The following is a 19,406-nucleotide window of genomic DNA, read 5'->3' as shown; positions in this document are numbered from 1 at the left end:
AATTTGTCCAACCAAGATGTCACGCAGAAGCAGAAGAGAACCATCCTTACATAGAAATACAGTTTGCGCCAAAGGGGTACAGTTTGCCAGACTGTTTCATCCAAGAACTTAGGAGGGTCAAAGATGCCAGTGGTGCCAGCCTCCGGGTCAGGAAAAGCATGCTCTGCATGGCTGAGAAGACGGTGAACTGCAAAGAACTGATGCTAAGATAGCGATGGTAGTTGATGTTCTAAGCACCTCCAATACAACTGTTAAAAACGTACATGTTGACTTAAAACCAGTATGCTAGTCAGTGTGTCCTGTTCTTTATCACTGACATCAAACATCAAGAACATCGTCTCTCTCAATGGAGACCCAGGTGGCCCATACAACCCGGGCTGCGTTTTTCCATCTTTGTCAGACCCGACAGCTGGCCCCCTTCCTCTCCCAAGCTGACCTGGCCACTGTGATCCATGCAACGGTCACCTCCAGGTTAGACTATTGTAAATTCAGCTCTGCAGCTTCGGCCACCACCCTTGGGCGATCTACGGAAGTTGAAGCTGGTCCAGCATGCAGCAGCGCTCCCTACTTACAGGAGGTTGCACTGCAGTTGATCACATTCCAGCCTGTATTGCTTGCCAGCTGCATTGGCTTCCCAGTGGAGTTCGGATCATCCACCAAGGTATGGGTATTAACCTTTAAGGCTTTGCATGGCCCAGCCTGGGGCCCCTCGTATCTTCGGGACCGCTTCTTTACCCCATATGTCCCTACACGGCCTCTGCGCTCCAGCAGAGGCCAATTTACTGGTGGTCCCCGGCCCCTCAATGATACGGCTGGCCTCCACCCGGGCCAGGACCTTTACGGCCCTGGCCCCAGCCTGGTGGAACACTCTCCCACCATCTGTCCAGGCCCTGCGGGATCTTGGAGAGTTCCGCAGGGCCTGTAAGACCGAATTGTTCCACCGGGCCTTTGGGGAGGCCGGCCGCTGATAGTGTGTGCCCTTCCTGCCCCTCCCTTCACCACTCTGGGAGCCACAACATCTATACCGCCCCCCTCTCCGGGAGGGGGTCCTTATCGATAGTTTAATGCCGGACGCCATATGGTTTATGGTTTATACGAAACGCTGTAATTTTATGTAATTTTATGCAATTTCTATATTTAATAATGTTATTGATTTTAAATGATATTGTTATTGCCATATTGTCGATAATATTTGTTGTTCACCGCCCAGAGCCCTTAGGGGATGGGGCGGTATTATAAATACAATTATAAATAAATATAAATAAATAAAGAAGGGAAAGATAAGTTGTAAGGCAATACATCTGACACCAGTACTATGCAGAATGAAAAAAATGGACAACATAATACACAAATAGAAGACGAAGAAGAAGAGTTTGGATGTATACCCCACCGTTCTCAAGGAGACTCAAGGTGCTTACAAGCTCCTTTCCTTTTCTCTCCCCACAACAGACACCTTGTGAGGTGGGTGGGGCTGAGAGAATTCCAAAGAACTGTGACTAGCCCAAGGTCACCCAGCAGGAATGCAGAAGTGCGGAAACACATCTGGTTCACCAGATAAGCTTCTGTCATTCAGGTGGAGGAGTGGGGAATCAAACCTGGTTCTCCAGATTAGAATTCACCTGCTCTTAACCACTACACCATTCATAGCCTCACTAGCCTCACTAGCCTGTCTCTAATGGCCCCAACATCATGCTAGATTAACTCTGTTCCGATGTTATGTTGCACATATATCCAATACTTATTTTCATGTGTGGTTTTGTTTGTACCAAAGAATGTTTAATTTAAAATGTACTTAAAATATTTTTTACATTTTTCAATAATTAGCATCTTTTAGGTATCTCATAATATACAATAACCACCATTAAAGTTAATTTTGAAAGGCCACACTATTTAAAACAACAGAAAACACCCAATTTTTCCATCCTACCTATTAGAAATTCAAAAAAGAGCCCAAATTAAAAATCACTTAAACCTTTGAACAGAAGTCATCTTTCCTCACTATCTCCTTCCTTCCAATTAGAAGTACAGACTAAAACATAACAAGTTTAAAAGAGTACCACAAAAAAATCAATGGGTAAAAAATGCTGGTGGATGAAAAATGTTCCAAGTCTATCAGAAAACAGAACAGATATTCTAAGAAAAAGACAAAATCAATTCCCTATAGGAAAGCATTCCACAGCCTAGATGCTACCACTAAGAAGGCCTCATCAATAATATACCACTAGTTTATGGTAAAAAAAAGTTTTGTTAAAAAACCCACACACACCTTTAATATCCTAATACCCCATCCTGTTGCTGTTGTTGATCCAGATATTGGGAAATTGCAGTTATATAGCGAAGTCATTATTTTAGTCAACATTTTAGTCATTCAGAAACAATATGAAAATAAATAGTAATAAAACATACATGAAGATTTAAGATCAATAAAAGAAACATGTATAGCAAGTTATACAAAGTGTGGCAAGGTGAAGCAGGGCAGAAAAACAAACCAAGAATCACCATAAATAAAAACAGCTCACAATCACCAAAAGTCCCAGGAAAACACAAATGTCTTTCTCTTGTGTCTAAAACTAAAAAATCACTTTCACGCATAAAAAATAACGCATTTCAATGCAATTCAGCAATTGTTTTCATGTGGATTTTGTTGCTTCACCCTGTAAAATCCAGTTGCAAAGTGGACTGAAAGTGAATAATTCAACATGTATGAAAACATAATTAGTGTCAGGCAAGCTAGCACTTTGGGCGCCTCCATAGAAACATCAATTTCTAGTGTTTACCCACAACAGACCTTTTTCTGCTGGGAGAAGGCAATTCTTTAAATGCCTCAGTCCAAGCACCCTGAATGGGGCCAGAAGCAATCTAGTATTTAAGAGTGGCAAACGTAGTTATGTCATCTCTGCAGGTAGCCTGGCTGCAGAATTTTGCTGCCACATATGACTTGTCATGTGTGAATTCTATGCCAAATCATGCACAAGTATAGTTCTTTCACATTTTCTGTGAATCATGATGTGAGGTGCAGTCTCACTATACAGTATCAAAGCAAGAACAACATCTGTTTTTCTTAATTCACTTGGATTGATAATAATTAATGGAGTCAAAGCATAGTAATTATCTGTCCTGGATGTGACTTGGTATATTCTGTTACTCTGGGTATTGGAGGGTATCCTGTATATGTGGGTGGTGTCAATGGCATTTGTTCAATACTGCGGGGACATTCTCAGTAGAGATTTTCACATACATGTTTCCCAGCACTTCAGCAAACCACCGTGGGAGCCAATTCCATGTGGCAAGGCATCATGCCACGCTTCTGTGGGAAGACACATGTTTTCAGTACTGTGGAAGTGAATAAGTCCCAACTATGACATGCACACCTGGAGAAAGTATAACAAAGCCAAACACCACATACACTCTCTTAAGAACGTAAGAAGTACTGGATCAGACAATTGGGGGCTGGGGGGGGGGAGGATTTATTTATTTATTTATTTATCAGTATTGAATATAATAGCAGCATCCAAGCTTACACTGGCCAACCAGTTTCCCCAAAGAGCATCCCTCTGATATCGCCTCTTAGCACTGGGATTCCAAGATTTACTACTTCTGCCTGTGAAAGATCCCGAGTCTTCTTGGCTAGCGATCATTGATCCAAAGTGATCTTCCACGAATCAGTCTCACTGCCTTTTAAAGCCATCTATGCTACCATCGTTCACTATCTCCATCGGTAGTGAATGACATACTTCCTGGTCCTAAATCTGTTCACAGCCCCTCTCCTCTTTTCTAACCCGATCTTTTTGAATGCAAGTCGTACTTCACACAATCTTCTAGTAACGCCGGAAGGTGGGGTGTGTGTGTGTGTGTGTGTGCATGTGTGTAATAAATGTGCCCAAATATCTTACATTAGAAGAACTATATTGGGGAGACATCTGACACACCCCGTTTCTGACCCACACACAATGCCCTGTTTCCCCCGTGCTACAACACCCCCCCCCCCCTTTGCTATTTTCTTTGCTATTTCCCCGGAGTTTCTTCTTTCAGGGCCTGTGTGGAGAATCCCCCTCCATTCCCGCAGATTTATTGGGGGGAGAGAAAATGGACGGATCCGGGCCAATTGCCAAGCGCCTGTAAGGAGAAGTGGCGGCGGGGGTGGGGGGTCCGAGGCGCGGACCCATTTGTTGCGCTTGCGCATTCGCGTTGAGGGGGGGGGGCGCCGCTGTGACTGGGCTCACGTAGGGCCGCGACTTGTGCTGCCATTGCCGGGCTCGCCGGGGCCGCCTCCTGGGGCCGGTGGGCGGGATGGTGGGCCGTATAATAAGCCTCCCGAGCGGGGCCTGCTCAGCGTCGCCTGTGACTGGAGTCAAGCGGGGCGAAGGAGGGGAGCGGGTGAGCGGCGACTTGTCTCGGAGGTGGGTGGCCGGGCTTGTTTCTCCCGCATTTGTTCGGTGGCTTCATGGTCGCCGCTCTTTGCTGTCCAGCGGCGGCCGCCACCTCGCGCGCAGTGGATTGCGAAAGGGGGCGGTGTGGGGGGGCGGGGGGAAGCTGAGTTCAAGTGGCCCCTTTTCCTTCTGGACGCCTCGAGAAACTTCTTCCTTGGGACCGCCTGCGAAGTACGCCGTGCTCTTAAGCCAATAAATAAATAGGACTCCGGAGGCGCTTTAAAGACTTCCTGCTGGTTTTTATGCTCGCCTCGGCTTTCGTGGCCTGGAGCCCACCGCCTGCATCTGAAGGAAAGGGCTCCGCTCCACGGGAAAGGCTTTCTTGGGAGTCAGCTCTATTGGTTAGTCTGCAGAAGGATCCTGAGTAGACTTGTTCAGGATTGCTCCCTACAGTTTTAAAGTGCATCCGAATTGGAGCTCTGGTTCACGGAAAGGTATGCTGGAATACAATGCTGTTAGGCTTTAAGATGCCCCTGGAGAGGCCCGTTTGTTTTTGTTGCAGCAGAGGAATAACATGGTCACCCTACTGTAGCTTTCCAAGGCCTTTTAACACCCCCCACCCCAAGCACCCAGACACTTGGCCCAATTTAACGCAAACAAATCCGTCCTTTGTCGCACAGGTGACCCCTTTTCGCTGGCCCACTTCCTAGATGCTTGACATACCTTATGCATGGGCGTATCCACCCCCCTCTTGCTAGGTAATCTCCCTGCTTCTCTTAGGCACTTTTCTCATTTTTTTTCCAAAAAAGCTTTGTACCAAGAATTGAGCTGTAATAGTGGAGAGAGTAGGGAAAGGGGGGAGCTAGCTGCCTTGAAAGGGACTTGACAGGCACTCTCTCCCAGCCAGTGCAGAACTTCCCTGGAAATAGCTGGTCCTGGCAACTTTTCGAACTCATTCTAGTCCAGTCTTGTCAGATGCAGGGAGAGGATTTTCATTCCTGCCTTCACAGGAAAAAATGGAATTAGGGCTGAAGTGGAAGAGGGTCTATTTCAACCCCCATTTTTCTTCAGAACAGTTTGCAGATTTTTTTCCCCTGTGTGATGATTGCAGTGGAAACGAAAGGAATCCGATTTCTTCTGTCTCCGTTCCTTTGACTGTATTTATCGGAAAAGTTCTTCATCTCAGTTTTGAGAATGCACTGATAGTCTCAATACCAGAATGCATAGGAGGCCTAATTTTTCATGTTTTTTAAAGCTATCTTGCTTTTGCTATAAAATGGAATCTTATATTTGTTCATCCGTAGTTAACATGTGTTGCAGTATTAGTTTTCTGTTATTTCTGAAGCGGTTTAGCCAAATTTTCATGTAAAATTGTTGCACGATAATGATTCGCGAAGAAATCCCTAGCTACGCATGCTCCTGATTCCTCCCCCTCCCCATCGTAAATAGAGCTCCTTGCAAATAACTAGGAACAAATATGAGAATGGTCAGAAGAACCAGAGCAAAAGAGGAGGGCTTATTTAGACAATGAGCTGTTTCTGCTTGAGCAGAGAAAGCTGTGGTTCTTTTTATGAGATTTCACTTGGAAGGGATTTTGAGATGAAGTGTCCGTTACGTGAGTGGGGGAGGATGAAATACGTGGCAGTAGCATTCTTTCATCAACCTTTTGCTTGATTGGCTATGGAAAAAATGCAATTTATGTAAACTTTTCCTTGCAAAGTATGAATGGCGTGCACTCTTCAAATCGGGACCCCCAGGTGAAAACTTGGAGTATTCACAAACATATTGTTTTCTCACAAGTTTGTTTTACAAACAGTGCGGAGCCCTAAGCTGTTTAATTTGCCTGTAGATGCTTATGAGAGTTTAGTATTGCATCACACTTAGATGATGGGGAAGTATGTCGAATGTGGTTCTGTAGTATCTAATGCCTGTGTATGAAATGTCAAAAGCAAAATGAAAGTGAGGAGTCTGAAGCTTATGCAGCATATATATCTGTGTGAGTGCATTTTTTTGAGATTTAAAAATTCATTTAATTGCCAAATTGATACAACTCTTGAGGAAATAATCTAAAGTGTTCATCTTAGAAGATGCACTGTCGATGCTCCTTAGGAAAGTGGTACAGTTGTTAAAAATATCTTGACATAAGAATTTTGCCAGTTTAAGTTATGACTTGAGGTTTTGGTTTAAAAGAAGAAAATATTATCGAAATATGTTTCTACATGTGCTATTGGATCTTTTCTGAATTGAGCAACATTTGAAATAATATGGCTACCATAGACTTGCTAAGAATAAATGTCAATATCACTTTGTTGAAGTGTTTTCTACCAACCAGAGGCTTCATCATTGTCCAACAATACTTCTGTGAAAAATTAGTGAAATTCTAAGGACATGGTTACCCAGCTGCTCAAATATTTGCTGTTTGTGCTGTATTTACAAACATGGACTTCCTTTGTATATGTGTAATTGACAGGAAGAATTCATATCTGAAACCAAAGGATCTACCTAGCATTGGGGTTCATAGTCCCAAACTGCAAATGTGAAACAACTTCTTAGTTTTTTAAAGCGAAGTTTTTTATCTCTGGAATTTTTATGCTTCTAAGAGCCAGGTTGGTGTAGTGGTTAAGGTGTAAAAGTATGATCAGGGGAACGCAGGTTCCAGTCCCCCCTTTGCCATGGAAACTTGCTGAGAGCGTCCTTGGGCCAGTCACACACACTCAGCCTTGATCCTGGCAAGTGTTCGGATGGGAGATTTCCAAGGAATGCCAGGGGCGTGAGATAGAGGCAGACAATGACAAACTACCTCTGAACGTCTCTTGCCCTGAAAACCCTACAGGATCACCATAAGAAAAAAGAGCCAGCCACTTAGGGCAACTGTTCAATGTGCATAATAACTTCTTGCTAAATGTAAAATAGTGCTGGTTCCCACTAGCAGCTTCGTTCATCATTCTGTCAAAAGTTTGTTTAAATATTGTTTAAATAAATTATGTTAATTCAGTGGATCCAAATAGTCGTACAGTAGAAACTATCTAATTCTGAGAAAGCACTTTGTGCCCTTCTGATCAATTATAAACAGGTTATTTGCTCATTTTCTGTTAAAGGTCCAGCATCTTTCAGCTTTTGTGGAAACTCAGTAGTTAATGCACTCAAATGATCCATTTATGTGATCCATACACTTTTGAAATCTGAGGTACATGCTTAATTCTTCCTCGATAACAAGAAATCAGTAACAGAGTTAATGGAAGAAAGCGAATTCATTACCTTAATGAAACTTAGGCCCCTTCCGCACACGCAAAATAATGCGTTTTCAAACCACTTTCACAACTGTTTGCAAGTGGATTTTGCTATTCTGCACAGCTTCAAAGAGCACTGAAAGCAGTTTGAAAGTGCATTATTCTGCATGTGCGGAATGAGCCTTTATCTGTGAAGCTGAAATGACCAACTAGATACATGCACAGTTTCATTAACCATCAAGAAATAACTATACATAATAAGTTTTGTCTTGTTCATTCTTTCATTCTTTCAGTGTAAGCTACAGCTTCTCTTTATCAAAAGTACTTACATGGATTCATAATCCCTAAACTGCTTTTTCCCTCCACTCTGTTTTTGTCAAGAAAGGTCATTATAAGGGAAAGTGGGATTGATGGACTCAGTCAAGAGATGCTGCTTGAGAACCTTTTGCTGTGAGGAGTGTTTGAGAATATCCAATTGATCAGTGCTGCAGTTTCCTGCCTCTTGACCATTCAAATGGGACATATGGGTATGGCAGGTGATTGAGTAGTCAGTTGTGTTGTGATCCTTTCCAGACGGGTTTTAGGACTTGTTGTGGGGCTGGCTTGGTGGATGTTGTATGCCAGGAGATCAATCTATTGTTGATCATGGTGTCTCTCTGGACCACCTTTCCAGGCTGGGATTGAGAGTCACTGTTCTGTGGCTGTTTCAGCCCTATCTTGAGGGTAGGTTGCAGAAGTGGTGCTACTGAACCCTTTGGCGTCTGGCTTTTGGGGTTCTATAAGGTTCCATCTTGACCTCTATGCTTTTTAACATCTACATGAAACCGCTGGGTGATTTGGGCTGGATTGTCACCACTATGTAGAGGACATTTCTGTCTTGCACTTCTGGCTGATCTTAGGGAGGCTGTAGGAACCCTGAACTAGTACTTGGAGGGTGTAGGCTAATAAACTGACGCTTGATCTCAATAAAATGGAGCTGCTACTGGTGAGTGGAAGATCTGACCCTGAATTTAAGATGTCCCCTATTCTGGATGGACTTGCACTCTCCTCTTGAGGGGAGAGGTCCATAGTTTAGGGGAGGGGTCCATAGTTTGGGGGTGCTCTTGGGCCCAGACCTCCTGGTGGATAGGCTAGTGGCAGTTGTGGCCAGGAGTGCCTTTAACCTGCTCTGTCCAGTTAGCCAGCTGCAGCCTTTCCTGGCCAGGAAAGATCTGGCGTCTGTGGTAAATGCCCTGACTACATCTAGATTACATTACCGCAGTGCACTCAATGTGGGCCTGCCTTCATGAAATTTGAAAACTCCAGTTGAAGTGGAATGCTGCAGCCAGAATGTTGACTGGAGTGGGTCTTAGGGACCATATCACTCTAGTCTTGTTCTATCTCCACTGGCTCCCAGTTTTCGCTGGGCACAATTGAAGATGCTGGTGGTAACATTTAAAGTCCTATGTGATTTGAGACCAATGTACCTAATGGACCACCTGCTCTCATATGAACCTACTCAATCACAGTGGTAATCTTCTGAGGACCTGCCTTGGGTACCCCTGCCTTCTGAGATGGCAACCCAGGAGAGGACATTTTCAGTAATGGCACCCTAACTCTGGAAATCTCTCCTTGGGATTGTTTATTTGTCCGCTTCTATTGCCATCTTCTGCCATAGAGTGAGAACTTTTTTGTCTTGCTTGGCATTCCTTCAGTGATTTCTTCTTCCTCCCTGATGTTTTAACTGTCGTTTTTATCTTTTGTACTTATTGTAAGCTTTGGTTTTAATTTGCTTCAGTGATGCATTTGTGTGTTGCTTTTAAGTTTTTACAGTGAGATTTTGGTTGGTTTTTAAGATGAGATTTTACTTTCTGTATTTTAATTGGTTAACTGTGGTGGTGGCCTGGGGGGGGGGCACAAAAAAGCAAAGTGAAATTGTGCTGTTAATAATTATAATATTACGGGGGGAACTGTTCCCACAGCCTTCTTCGTTTGCCATGAATTGTAATCTACTAGAGCATGGATTATTTCTGGCTCTTCCAGCTAGCTATTACAAGCACTTTGAGAGGGCATCCTTTTTAGATAGATAGGTTCAGGCAGGGAACCTACAAAGATTTGCAGGGGCATATAATTTCCCCTCACACATTGTTTCCTCTTTCCATTCCCTGGCAGCCCTCACTCGCCTATTTTCCTGCTTTATTTTCTTCTTCTCAGCCACTAGCCAACCTATCATTATCGGTTATCCTGCCTTAAGTTCCGCCCCCCCTCCCCTCCCCTTGGCATCCCCAGGAAAAGTCTGTCTGAGCTGTGCAGTGGATATTGGGCTTAGTTGTGTGATGGCCACTGCAGCCAGATCAGGCTTTGTAGTGTGGGTAATGATTCTCCATTTGTCTCTGCTGAGCCTGTCCCCAGCAAGTCCTCCTCCATCGTGGGATATAATGGGGGTGGGGGGCAGGGAGACATGGTGCTTTCTGTTTTGGCTTCCAGGTCTACCCCAGATCCCTTCCATGTCTTGGAAGAATAAGCAATATTGTTGTGGCTGCTTAGCAAATGACCAGATGGACACTGAGATCTATGCATTTAAAAATATTGTTTGTCTAAATGATAACTCTGTGATTAATATGTTTCTCTTTTAGGTGTATGGGAAGGATAAAGATTGATAAAACTATGGTATTCACAATGTCGTGGTGTCTTCTTGTTTTTGGTGTTCTTCTGCCTTCTTCTTATGCCCACACAGATTTCTTCACATCAATTGGTAAGCCATGCTTTTGTGCACAATGGAAAGCACTTCTGAATGATTCAGTAAAAAACAATGCTGAAGATGGGCTGTTGAACTGCACTGATTATTCATAAAACCTGTTCTTTGCTCTTCTAACATCTAGCTTAGTGAGTATACCAAGCTGAAATATGACTGTGATGAACAGGCTAGGTTCCGCCTCTCTCTGGTCATGACTAATGAGAGCGGATGTAATGTTGGTGAGTTGACAGTTGAAAAATGGCAGTTACGACTAGCTAGGAGGTTGAGAGGGACAAGATGGATGTCTAAGTGAAACTGTAGAGAGGAGTTGCTTATGGTGGGTTGAAAAGTGTAAAAAAGGTAACGTCTTGTGTTGTATAATCCTGTAAACTGAAAAACACAGGATTGAAAAACACTCACAATTTAATATCTCGGATTGTGTGGTGTAATAGGATACGAATAAATGGTGGCAGTATGTGAACGGGAAGGTGTTTGAGCCCCCAATCCCAAAAACTGTGTGAATGAAGGGATGTTATTAAAGGGAGCTGGGCTACCCTCTCTGCTGATGTCTCTGAAAGAGACAGAGGATCTGGGAGGTGAAATGATCAAGGCTTTCTGTATATTTCAAAACAGATGAGAAGTGTGGCAGATATGACCTGGAACCTTAGAAAGAGGCTGTAGAAGCTGGTAGGCACTCCTGTGTGAGTGGAGAAGGGGCATCACAGTGATTAACAATGAAACCTAAGTGTTCTTTAAGTCCATATTATATTTGTAAATAGAGAAGCCTTGGTGCTTGTGAATCAACAGACATGATGCGATCTGTCACAGAGTTGCCACTTTTGATTGATTGGTTAAATGTATGTGTAAATGTATGAGATGTATAAAACAAAGGTGCATCTAGACTACCTTGTGAATAAGTTAAAAAAACACCTTTGGTAGGCTGCATGTACCTAATGAGTTGGTTTATCCAGTTCACATGAGTGTTACCCATCTACCACTTGCACGTAGCGCCACACATGCTATGTATGGTCTGTGCTGAGCACTTAAATCCCAGGTGTGTTGGAACCCAGTTATGATTGGACCACGATTGCCAGAGGAGAAAGAGCTTCAGCCTCCTACTCCTGCTGTTTTTGTGATCTACATTCTAAAACACCACATTCTAAATTTCTTTTTCATTGGCAATGTGTACAACGTGTGTGTTTAGGATACAAAGTGGGGGTGTGGAGGATGGGATTCTTGGACCACAGGCACTTGCAAAAGTGTCTTTAAGGGCCAAACTACATGCTGTGATTTCTAATGTGCAATGTCTAGGTTCTTCCAACCAGTCTTTTAACTTGGATTGTTACATGTCAGGTGTGTGGGAACTCATTTTTCAAGTGCCCAGCCCCAATTTGGATTGTAACAGCAGCACAGGAAAAAGGCCTTTGGCCTCTCCTTGCCTCACTTTCTTGACCCGAAATGACTCCAGTTGCTCCACTGTGGGGGTGGATAGCAGCCCTGTGGAACTATGTGGAATCAGAAGAACAGTGTGGGGAGAAAACTGAAGCCTCTTCCCCCCCCCTTCCCCCCCTCCCCGTGTTGTGGGACCCTAGGGGCTTTGAAAGCAAGTTCTGTTGCATCTGTTGTGTGACTCTCTGGGATAACCTAGACTCTGCTCCTTACAAATTGCAACGTGTAATTTGGCCTACAGTCTTGCCATGTTATGTAACAAATGCTGAGAAGCTCATTGATGTAGGGAGAACCCGAATCTACAGGGACAATTTGCATTGGCAGTTACTAACCAAATAAGTATAAAATTATTTTTCAGTTCATTTATTCAAGCAAGTCTATATAGGCTTTTAGGTAAAAGATGTTACAGTATTTGCCGAGATGAAATAGAGTGCTGCCTTACGGTTTACATTCAACTTCACAGTGATAATAGATTGAAAAAGAAAACCTAAAGGCTTAAGGTGTTTGTAACGTCTTCATAATAGATATCACAGACATGATTCTCTTTAAACTATTTTTAGGTCACATGACAGACTTGATTAATACAGAGAAAGACCTGGTGACGTCACTGAAAGACTATATCAAGGCAGAAGAGAGCAAGTTGGAGCAGATTAAGAAGTATGCAGTGGCTTCAGTATTAGTATTCTATTGTGTGTAACATTTACTGTTAAGCTAAATAATTTTTGACTTTTGTGGTAATAAGACTAAATATTCCATTATTGCAACATTCTGGCTATAAATAGTTCAGAGCTGAGTATGCAGTGTGATTGAGTGTTTGACTTCCCAAATCTTAGTTCCTCATTAAGAGGGGAAACTATTATAGCTTGATATGGGTATATGAGCCTAATATAGTTCCAAGGAATTAAATCACCTTATATATGAGTCCAAATTACAGGGATACTTTTAGAAGAATTTTAGAGGTCACCAAAGGAGTTAGTATCTATATGACCTATACAAGAGGCTAACTGGGACAAAATAGTATGGAATGATGGCATGGACGAGTACTTAAGAGAGTACTGGACCCAAATTCATTTGAGCCCAGACCCAAGCTAGTTTTATACATCAACTCTTATCCAAGAATCTACATCTGTAGAATGGATTTGGCTGACATAGATAAAGCAACAACATGGGCAACAGCTGACCAGTTCAAATTTATATCTGCCATCCAAATTCATAGTAAGAAATTAAATCCTGTTTTAGTTGAGCGAGAGAACTAGGAATGTGTGCAGGAGGCCTTAGGAATTATCCGATCAAAAGATTACTTATTGCCAGCTATCTGTACATTCGGCCTTCCAAACAACGGAGTGTACACTTTGAAACCGTTTTATTAATGCTCTACCTAGCGTATGACTCTTGGCAGGTATAGCCAACACTCCATATGAGAACAGGTTATGTCAGTATGGCAGCGTTTGTGCGAGCTAGTTCAAAAGCGCCACTGTGCGGTATGAGAACCATCAAAACTCGCGTGAAACAAAAACATCAAGATTTCATCTGTGATGAACTTTCCTTACTCAATAGGTCCCTGTGATCTTGTATGGCAGGAATGTTGCAAGTTTTTTGAGGCACTATTTGGTCAAAACGATGCAGCCCCATACCACATAGTAATGAATTTAAATTAATTTTATATGTGTCGCGGTTTAGTAGTTTATGAAGCGTTTAACATTTATTTATTTTAAATATATTTAATGTATTTTAATGTTTTATTGTAAATTTTAGTATTTTAATAATACTCAGTTAAGTAGATAAATTTTCTTTCTACTTCTATACTAACTCATAGTTTATAATGCTAATAAAGGCTTTTAGAGTTAGGTGGATATATGAAGTACCTTTAAAAAAAACCAATATAACATAATTTAATTAAGGCTGTGGGTTTTCAAGAAAATTTCGAATTGAATTAATTTTCTCAATGATTTTTTGATGCCCATAGTTGTTTTGAGTCTGATTTATATTTTACTTGAGGTGGATTTTATGTACCACAAGTGGACTGGAGCTTATGGCATGGAACTCCACCCCCACCCCCCCACACACACTCTTTTACCAGTCTAGCTTGCTGTGTTCTTTGAAATGTAGTTGCAGGAGTGGGCCAAAAATAACAGTGGACTAATAGGAGAAATGGGGATATACAGTGGGAGTGAGAACTGGTGAAAGTATTACTGAGGTGGGAATGCTAATTATGGGCGCAGAGCAACGTTTAGTATTTACCCCTTTATATTTAATAAAGTCCACTATGTTAATTTACATACTGCATAAATACCTCAATACTTGAACTGAAATATTTGAATAGGGGGAAAATTCAATAAAGCTAATTTAATGCCATTTCACTGTTGACTTCAAAGCTCCACTTTAATGTTATATTCATAGGAATACTTATAAACCTTTAAAGACATGACGTGTTCTGTTAACAAGGACAACAAGATTTGACTGCTAATATCTTTATTGGATTATGAAAGTTTATAAAACAGTGCACAATTGCCTAAAAGTACAGTGGTACAAAAGGAGACCTTCCACAGGAAAGGTTCTGTCTCGCTTTGCTATAAGTTAACACATGGCAGCTCAAAATGTCTGTGTGCAAAGGAGATGTCTGAAACTGGTTTGTTGAAAATATTTAGTTCATGTTGTATCTCTCTAGGTGGGCAGAGAAGCTAGACAAGCTGACAGATACTGCAACCAAGGACCCTGAAGGATTCTTGGGACATCCTGTGAATGCATTCAAGTTGATGAAGCGACTTAACACTGAGTGGAGTGAACTGGAGAATTTGGTCTTGAAGGACATGTCTGATGGTAGGTGTTTTAAGAAGTCTCTGTAGTCTAAAAGACTCGTCTGGCTATTCAGCACTAATAGGAGGAAGTGAATATATATATATATATAAACCTTTAATGGCATAATTAAAACAGCAGCAATATACCAGAAAAATGGCGACCTCAGTGTAATGATACAATCTCCAGTACAGTTATAACCGTTTGCTGATGACAGAGCACAAAAAGTTAGCCAGCGCTTCCAATACACTTGCAGAACCACAATCCAACATCGTTACCACAATTGATAGATTAATATTATCAATGGGGGGTTTTAACCACGGGTTTAGATATTTATTCCTGGCTAAACTGTGTAACGGGCAGTGTAATATCACGTGTTGGCTTGATTCTTCGTAAGCTTGAACTGCAGGACAAAATCTTTCATTAAAAGGCACTTTCTGTGGCATTCTGCCCTGAGTGGTAGCTGAAGGGAGAATATTGCACCTGGCATGTGGGTCAGAAGGCTCAAATCGCAATTTGGGTTTCTAAGACCAAATGGAAATACTTGGCCATGGTATAGGGTTTTAATGGTATACCCAAGGTGCAAGGGAGAGCAGCTGTTGTATTAGCCTGCTGCATCAGGGTGACTATACTCGAGATCATACAATCTCTTTTTTTGATAGTCAGCTTTAGCTCATTGGCATTCATTAAAACCAATGCCATCCAAGGATAGACCCATTTCATGGATTTAAGCCTCAACAAAGGACCACCACTCGGTTTTGGCTATGAAAGAAAGAGCCTGGTAGTGGTAAAGCTTTGCATGACAGTTGTTAAAGCACAATCATTATCCAGAATTGGAAGGTCTCATGCACCATGCTCTTGTATGGAGTAGATGTTGGCTCCACCTCCAAACAGACGCAGCAGCATATGGGACTGAGTGAGGTAAGCCGAGTATACTATAGAGAAAATGACTGAACTCTTTTCCATATCGCAGCTCCATGCTTGTATCCACAGTGGGATTCATTATATGTAATTGCATGGTGATTTTAGCATTAAATGCCTTAATGGCTGCGGAAGGTACAAATTCATGACCTTTGGTGCGAAAATAGCTATAAGCTAATGGCCTTTGCAACTCCATAAGTTTGCTTGATTCAATGGCCAATTTCCTTTGGGTAACTCCAAGAGGAGTTATAATTAAAGAAGAATATGGAGACCTGATACATTTAAAATGTTTGACCTGTTCAAGCTGTTCATTATTTATTGGCCAACTAAATGGTCTCCAAGAACAAGCAAAAACCATTATTTTTGACTTCTGCAAAATTAAAGTCAGGTTATTATGTGACTACAATATTCTGTCATCACAGCGTACCAGTAAGATGGCTTAAAGCCAGCTTTTGTACGGGAGAGTAATATAGCGTCATCAGCATACAAAAGTAAAGGTATGGTCATATGATTCAAAGCAGGGCAGTGCGAGGAATCCTCCATCAAAAAGGAAGCCCAGATCACTTAAAAAAAGATTAAATAGGGTTGGGGCCAAAACACACCCCTGTTTGACACTCTTACACTGGTATATAAGGACTAAGTATACCATCAGGAGAGCATTTGACTTGACAGGTAGTGTCATGATGTAAGGCCATTACTAGTGTAAGTAGCCTTCTGTCAATTCCTAGATTGGCGACACTGGGGAAAGACGCTAGCTGTGCTGCTACGAAAAAAACATAAATTTATCTTGATTCTGCTGTTGTTATATATGGTTTTAAATAATTTGGACTGTGTAGTTAACAAGTGCCTGCAGTTGTGAGCTGCTTGAATCTGTGTCAAGGACAACTGTGGAATTTTGGAGCCTAATTGAGTGTCTGTCTTCAGATTACTGTGTGGGCAGCCTGTTAGTGATTTACGCTTGAGACCCCCCCACACTTTGCTCTCTTTGGTCTCTCTAGACAGGCGGTGTTTAAAAGCAATTACTCAACAACTAACAGGATTTCCATCTACCTAGTGGAGCAACTTATCGTGACTGGGCTAATGGCAGCTAGGAAACGCCTCTGAGAAATACCAGAGGAGCTGGATTCTCCTGCGTCCAAGCAACAAAAAAAATAGACGATTTTCCTGTTACCTCCCAGGGTGAGACTCAGCTTACATTTCTACTATTTCCAACATCAAATCGGTTCTCCCCTTTGACTCTGGGAGGAAAACACACCCCTTGCACACCCTCTGAAAATGAAGCGTGGAACAGTGGGAGTCACTAACAATGCTGTCTCAAGCTTGAGCTTACCCACGGTAGGAGCCCCATTAACTTATAGACTCAGAGGAGCTGGCTTTCGACATCACAACCCATACCTCCAGGGAAGGAGATATGCCAACATGCAGAAGGCATGTCTGAGGAAGTGTGTCTGACATCTGCCTCTCTCTTGCAATCTTGTTGCTAGAACTCTTAGCAACATTTACACAGTGAAATTAAAAGATCCCAAATGAACTTAGACTCCATTGTGAAACAATCTTCTGAGCAACATGCTACTGGATTCAGCTCACAGAACAGAGAACAAAGGGTGAACTAAAGTGTGATAGAACCATCTGCACCATTCACCTTAAATGCAACCTGATAATCTGGCTCAATTTTTCAGAAAGAGTACCTTTTAATACCCAGCATGTTAACTATCAACAACTGATACTTGAGAACAATAAAATCTGTCTCAATATTTTCTACTATAATGTGGCTAAGCTTGCCTGTCTGGAACTCTTTGGAGTCTAGCTAAACTTCATCTGAGTGTGTTACTTAAAAATCAGAGCAAAGGAGATAGATCTGATCTCAGTAGAATCAATCAATGCTAGCACAAATTACCTAGACCATGACCATCAGAGAGTACTACTAACATTGACGGTTCTCACCAGTTATTACAAAAGAACTGTGGAAACGTAGGATTACTCTTACAGAGCAAAGGCATTCTCCCCTCACTGGCTTTTTTTTTCATATAATATTATCGTGTCTCCATTAGTTCCAAACCTCTCCAAAAGGAGACTTAATCCCATGATTTGGAATTGCCTCGATACATCTGCAGAGCAGGAAACTTGATGGGCTAGAAGTTCAGTTTGAGAGTCAAGCCCCCAGGGATCCCTCTCTTCATTCTATATAGCACAGGATCTTAGCAACCATAGCCCAGGGAAATGGGACCCACACCAGGAATCGCTTGTTGGAACAAACTAATTTAGAACAGAGACAACACCTTCTGAGCCTTATGGGAACAAAATCTCTCAAGAACTACATACATTTGCCCTCCTAAGACTCTGCCTGCCTCCCACTGTTATACTGGGAGAGACCTCTGTATCCCTTCTCAGTTGGCCCCTCAACATTCCTTAGAGTTACCTCAGATGGATTATGAGTTGGACTTTCATCTCTTTAAAGACTTGCAATTGGGATCTCAACAGGATACAAAGGGAAAAACCTGGGCCCAAGAGCTGAGCGAACTGATGGAGAAACCTCACCCCTCAGCTTCTTCGGCAATTAGATCTTCACCAGATGGAGATATAGAAGGAACGGAGATCATTGAAGTGCACAATAATGGAGACTCCAGATCCAGTGCTACAAATAACTGTTGCGTTTTTTTAGATGCCAACAAATCCCTGGAGAAACTTATAGAACTGGACTGAGGAAGTGAATAGTCAAATGACTTGTGAAGTCCTTGGCACTGTTCCCTCATCAGTCATGAATTTAAGTTTCTTGTCATTGTGTTGGGGAAACTTGATATCGCGAGAGAGATTTGGAATTGTGGTGGCAGTAGTATTGTTTGTGGTGTGGTATCTCTAGAAATCTGACTGGAACCTCCTCTCTGTTTGATTGTCTAAGTGAATCTTACTGTACATCTGCATTGTAAGAGATACAAACCAAAAATCCAGGAGAAAACCTAAGGGAAAATAATCTGATAGAGATCAGTGTTGTGATCTGAAAATATGTGCTAGTCTGAAAGAGTATGCTGAAAAATCTTACCTCTGTATGTAAGTTATGCATTTGATGCAATCCTTCATTTTATTTTATTAAATCTGATTACTAGCCAGCATCAGAAAGGATGAAATGGAAACTAAGATTTCCAGTACTTTACAGTTACCTTTCATGCTTCACTGTGATTGCAAAAGGAAGGGAGCTCAATATAATGGCAGGATAGAAGCAGTGACATTTGGGCTAGGGGACCTGGTGGAGGAACTGTGAACAGTAGGGGAAAGAGGGTTTTACAGCTATTGGTGTTTTTTGTTACTCTGGTAGTTTCTGAAAAATACATGTAAAATAGTAGGGAGATGCAGGTTTGTCTATGTGTGTGTTCCAGTTAATCTGTATCCTAAGATATAATTTGCTAAGATTTAGAATGTGGCGGTGACTCTTTTCCCACCAGTGGCTGTGCAGGATTCAGTTCCAGCCCAGCCATGTATGGAAGTGAGTCTTGTGCTGTAATTGACCCCACTGCTTCTCTCGCTGCCTGGCCAGTCCCTCTGCCTGTCTTCCCCCTGATACAATAGCAAACAGGGCAGACAACAGCAGCAAGGCCCCCTCCCACATGTTCCAGCAGCAGCCTGCCCAGACCCCTGCCCACCATCCCCACCCGCCCCCAAAACAAGTAGGGCCTAGCAGGGACAGCAAAGTGCTCTCCCACCTGGTCTGGGATCAGCCTGACCAGTCCCCCCCTCCCATCTCTGTCCCGAAGAACAAGCATGACCCGCAAGGGGGGGGGGGCAGTTCAGGCTTCCCCCTGGCCCAGAGCAGCCCAACCATTCCCCTATCCCCCTTTCCTCCCTCCAAAAAACAAGCAGGGGCCTTGTCTTGCTATGGCGGTTGCCTTCTGTTGTCCTCCAGAAATGCTGGGCTGAGTCGTGAGGGGC

At 42.5% G+C, this 19,406-nt stretch overlaps 1 protein-coding gene across 6 annotated transcripts in view; it reads left to right on the top strand.

The window, feature by feature from the left end:
• Nucleotides 1–4,236: 4,236 nt before the first annotated feature.
• Nucleotides 4,237–19,406, top strand: part of P4HA1 (prolyl 4-hydroxylase subunit alpha 1) — a 39,072-nt gene continuing 23,902 nt past the window's right edge. For 2 of the 6 annotated variants that reach the window (XM_048505613.1, XM_048505614.1), the window contains exons 1-4: nucleotides 4,237–4,400; nucleotides 10,216–10,334; nucleotides 12,326–12,422; nucleotides 14,434–14,585. In XM_048505613.1, coding sequence (XP_048361570.1) covers nucleotides 4,291–4,400; nucleotides 10,216–10,334; nucleotides 12,326–12,422; nucleotides 14,434–14,585 — 478 coding nt within the window. In that variant the 5' untranslated portion in view covers nucleotides 4,237–4,290. Of the gene's footprint in view, nucleotides 4,401–4,541; nucleotides 4,865–10,215; nucleotides 10,335–12,325; nucleotides 12,423–14,433; nucleotides 14,586–19,406 lie in introns of those variants that run through there. The other 4 variants (XM_048505612.1, XM_048505611.1, XM_048505616.1 and 1 more) reach the window with 3 other exon arrangements.

Source organism: Sphaerodactylus townsendi, linkage group LG08 (assembly GCF_021028975.2).
Source record: "Sphaerodactylus townsendi isolate TG3544 linkage group LG08, MPM_Stown_v2.3, whole genome shotgun sequence".
In the NCBI taxonomy this organism is placed as follows: Eukaryota; Metazoa; Chordata; class Lepidosauria; order Squamata; family Sphaerodactylidae; genus Sphaerodactylus; species Sphaerodactylus townsendi.
Note: the sequence above shows the minus strand (reverse complement) of the source record. Positions and strands in the feature narration are given on the sequence as shown.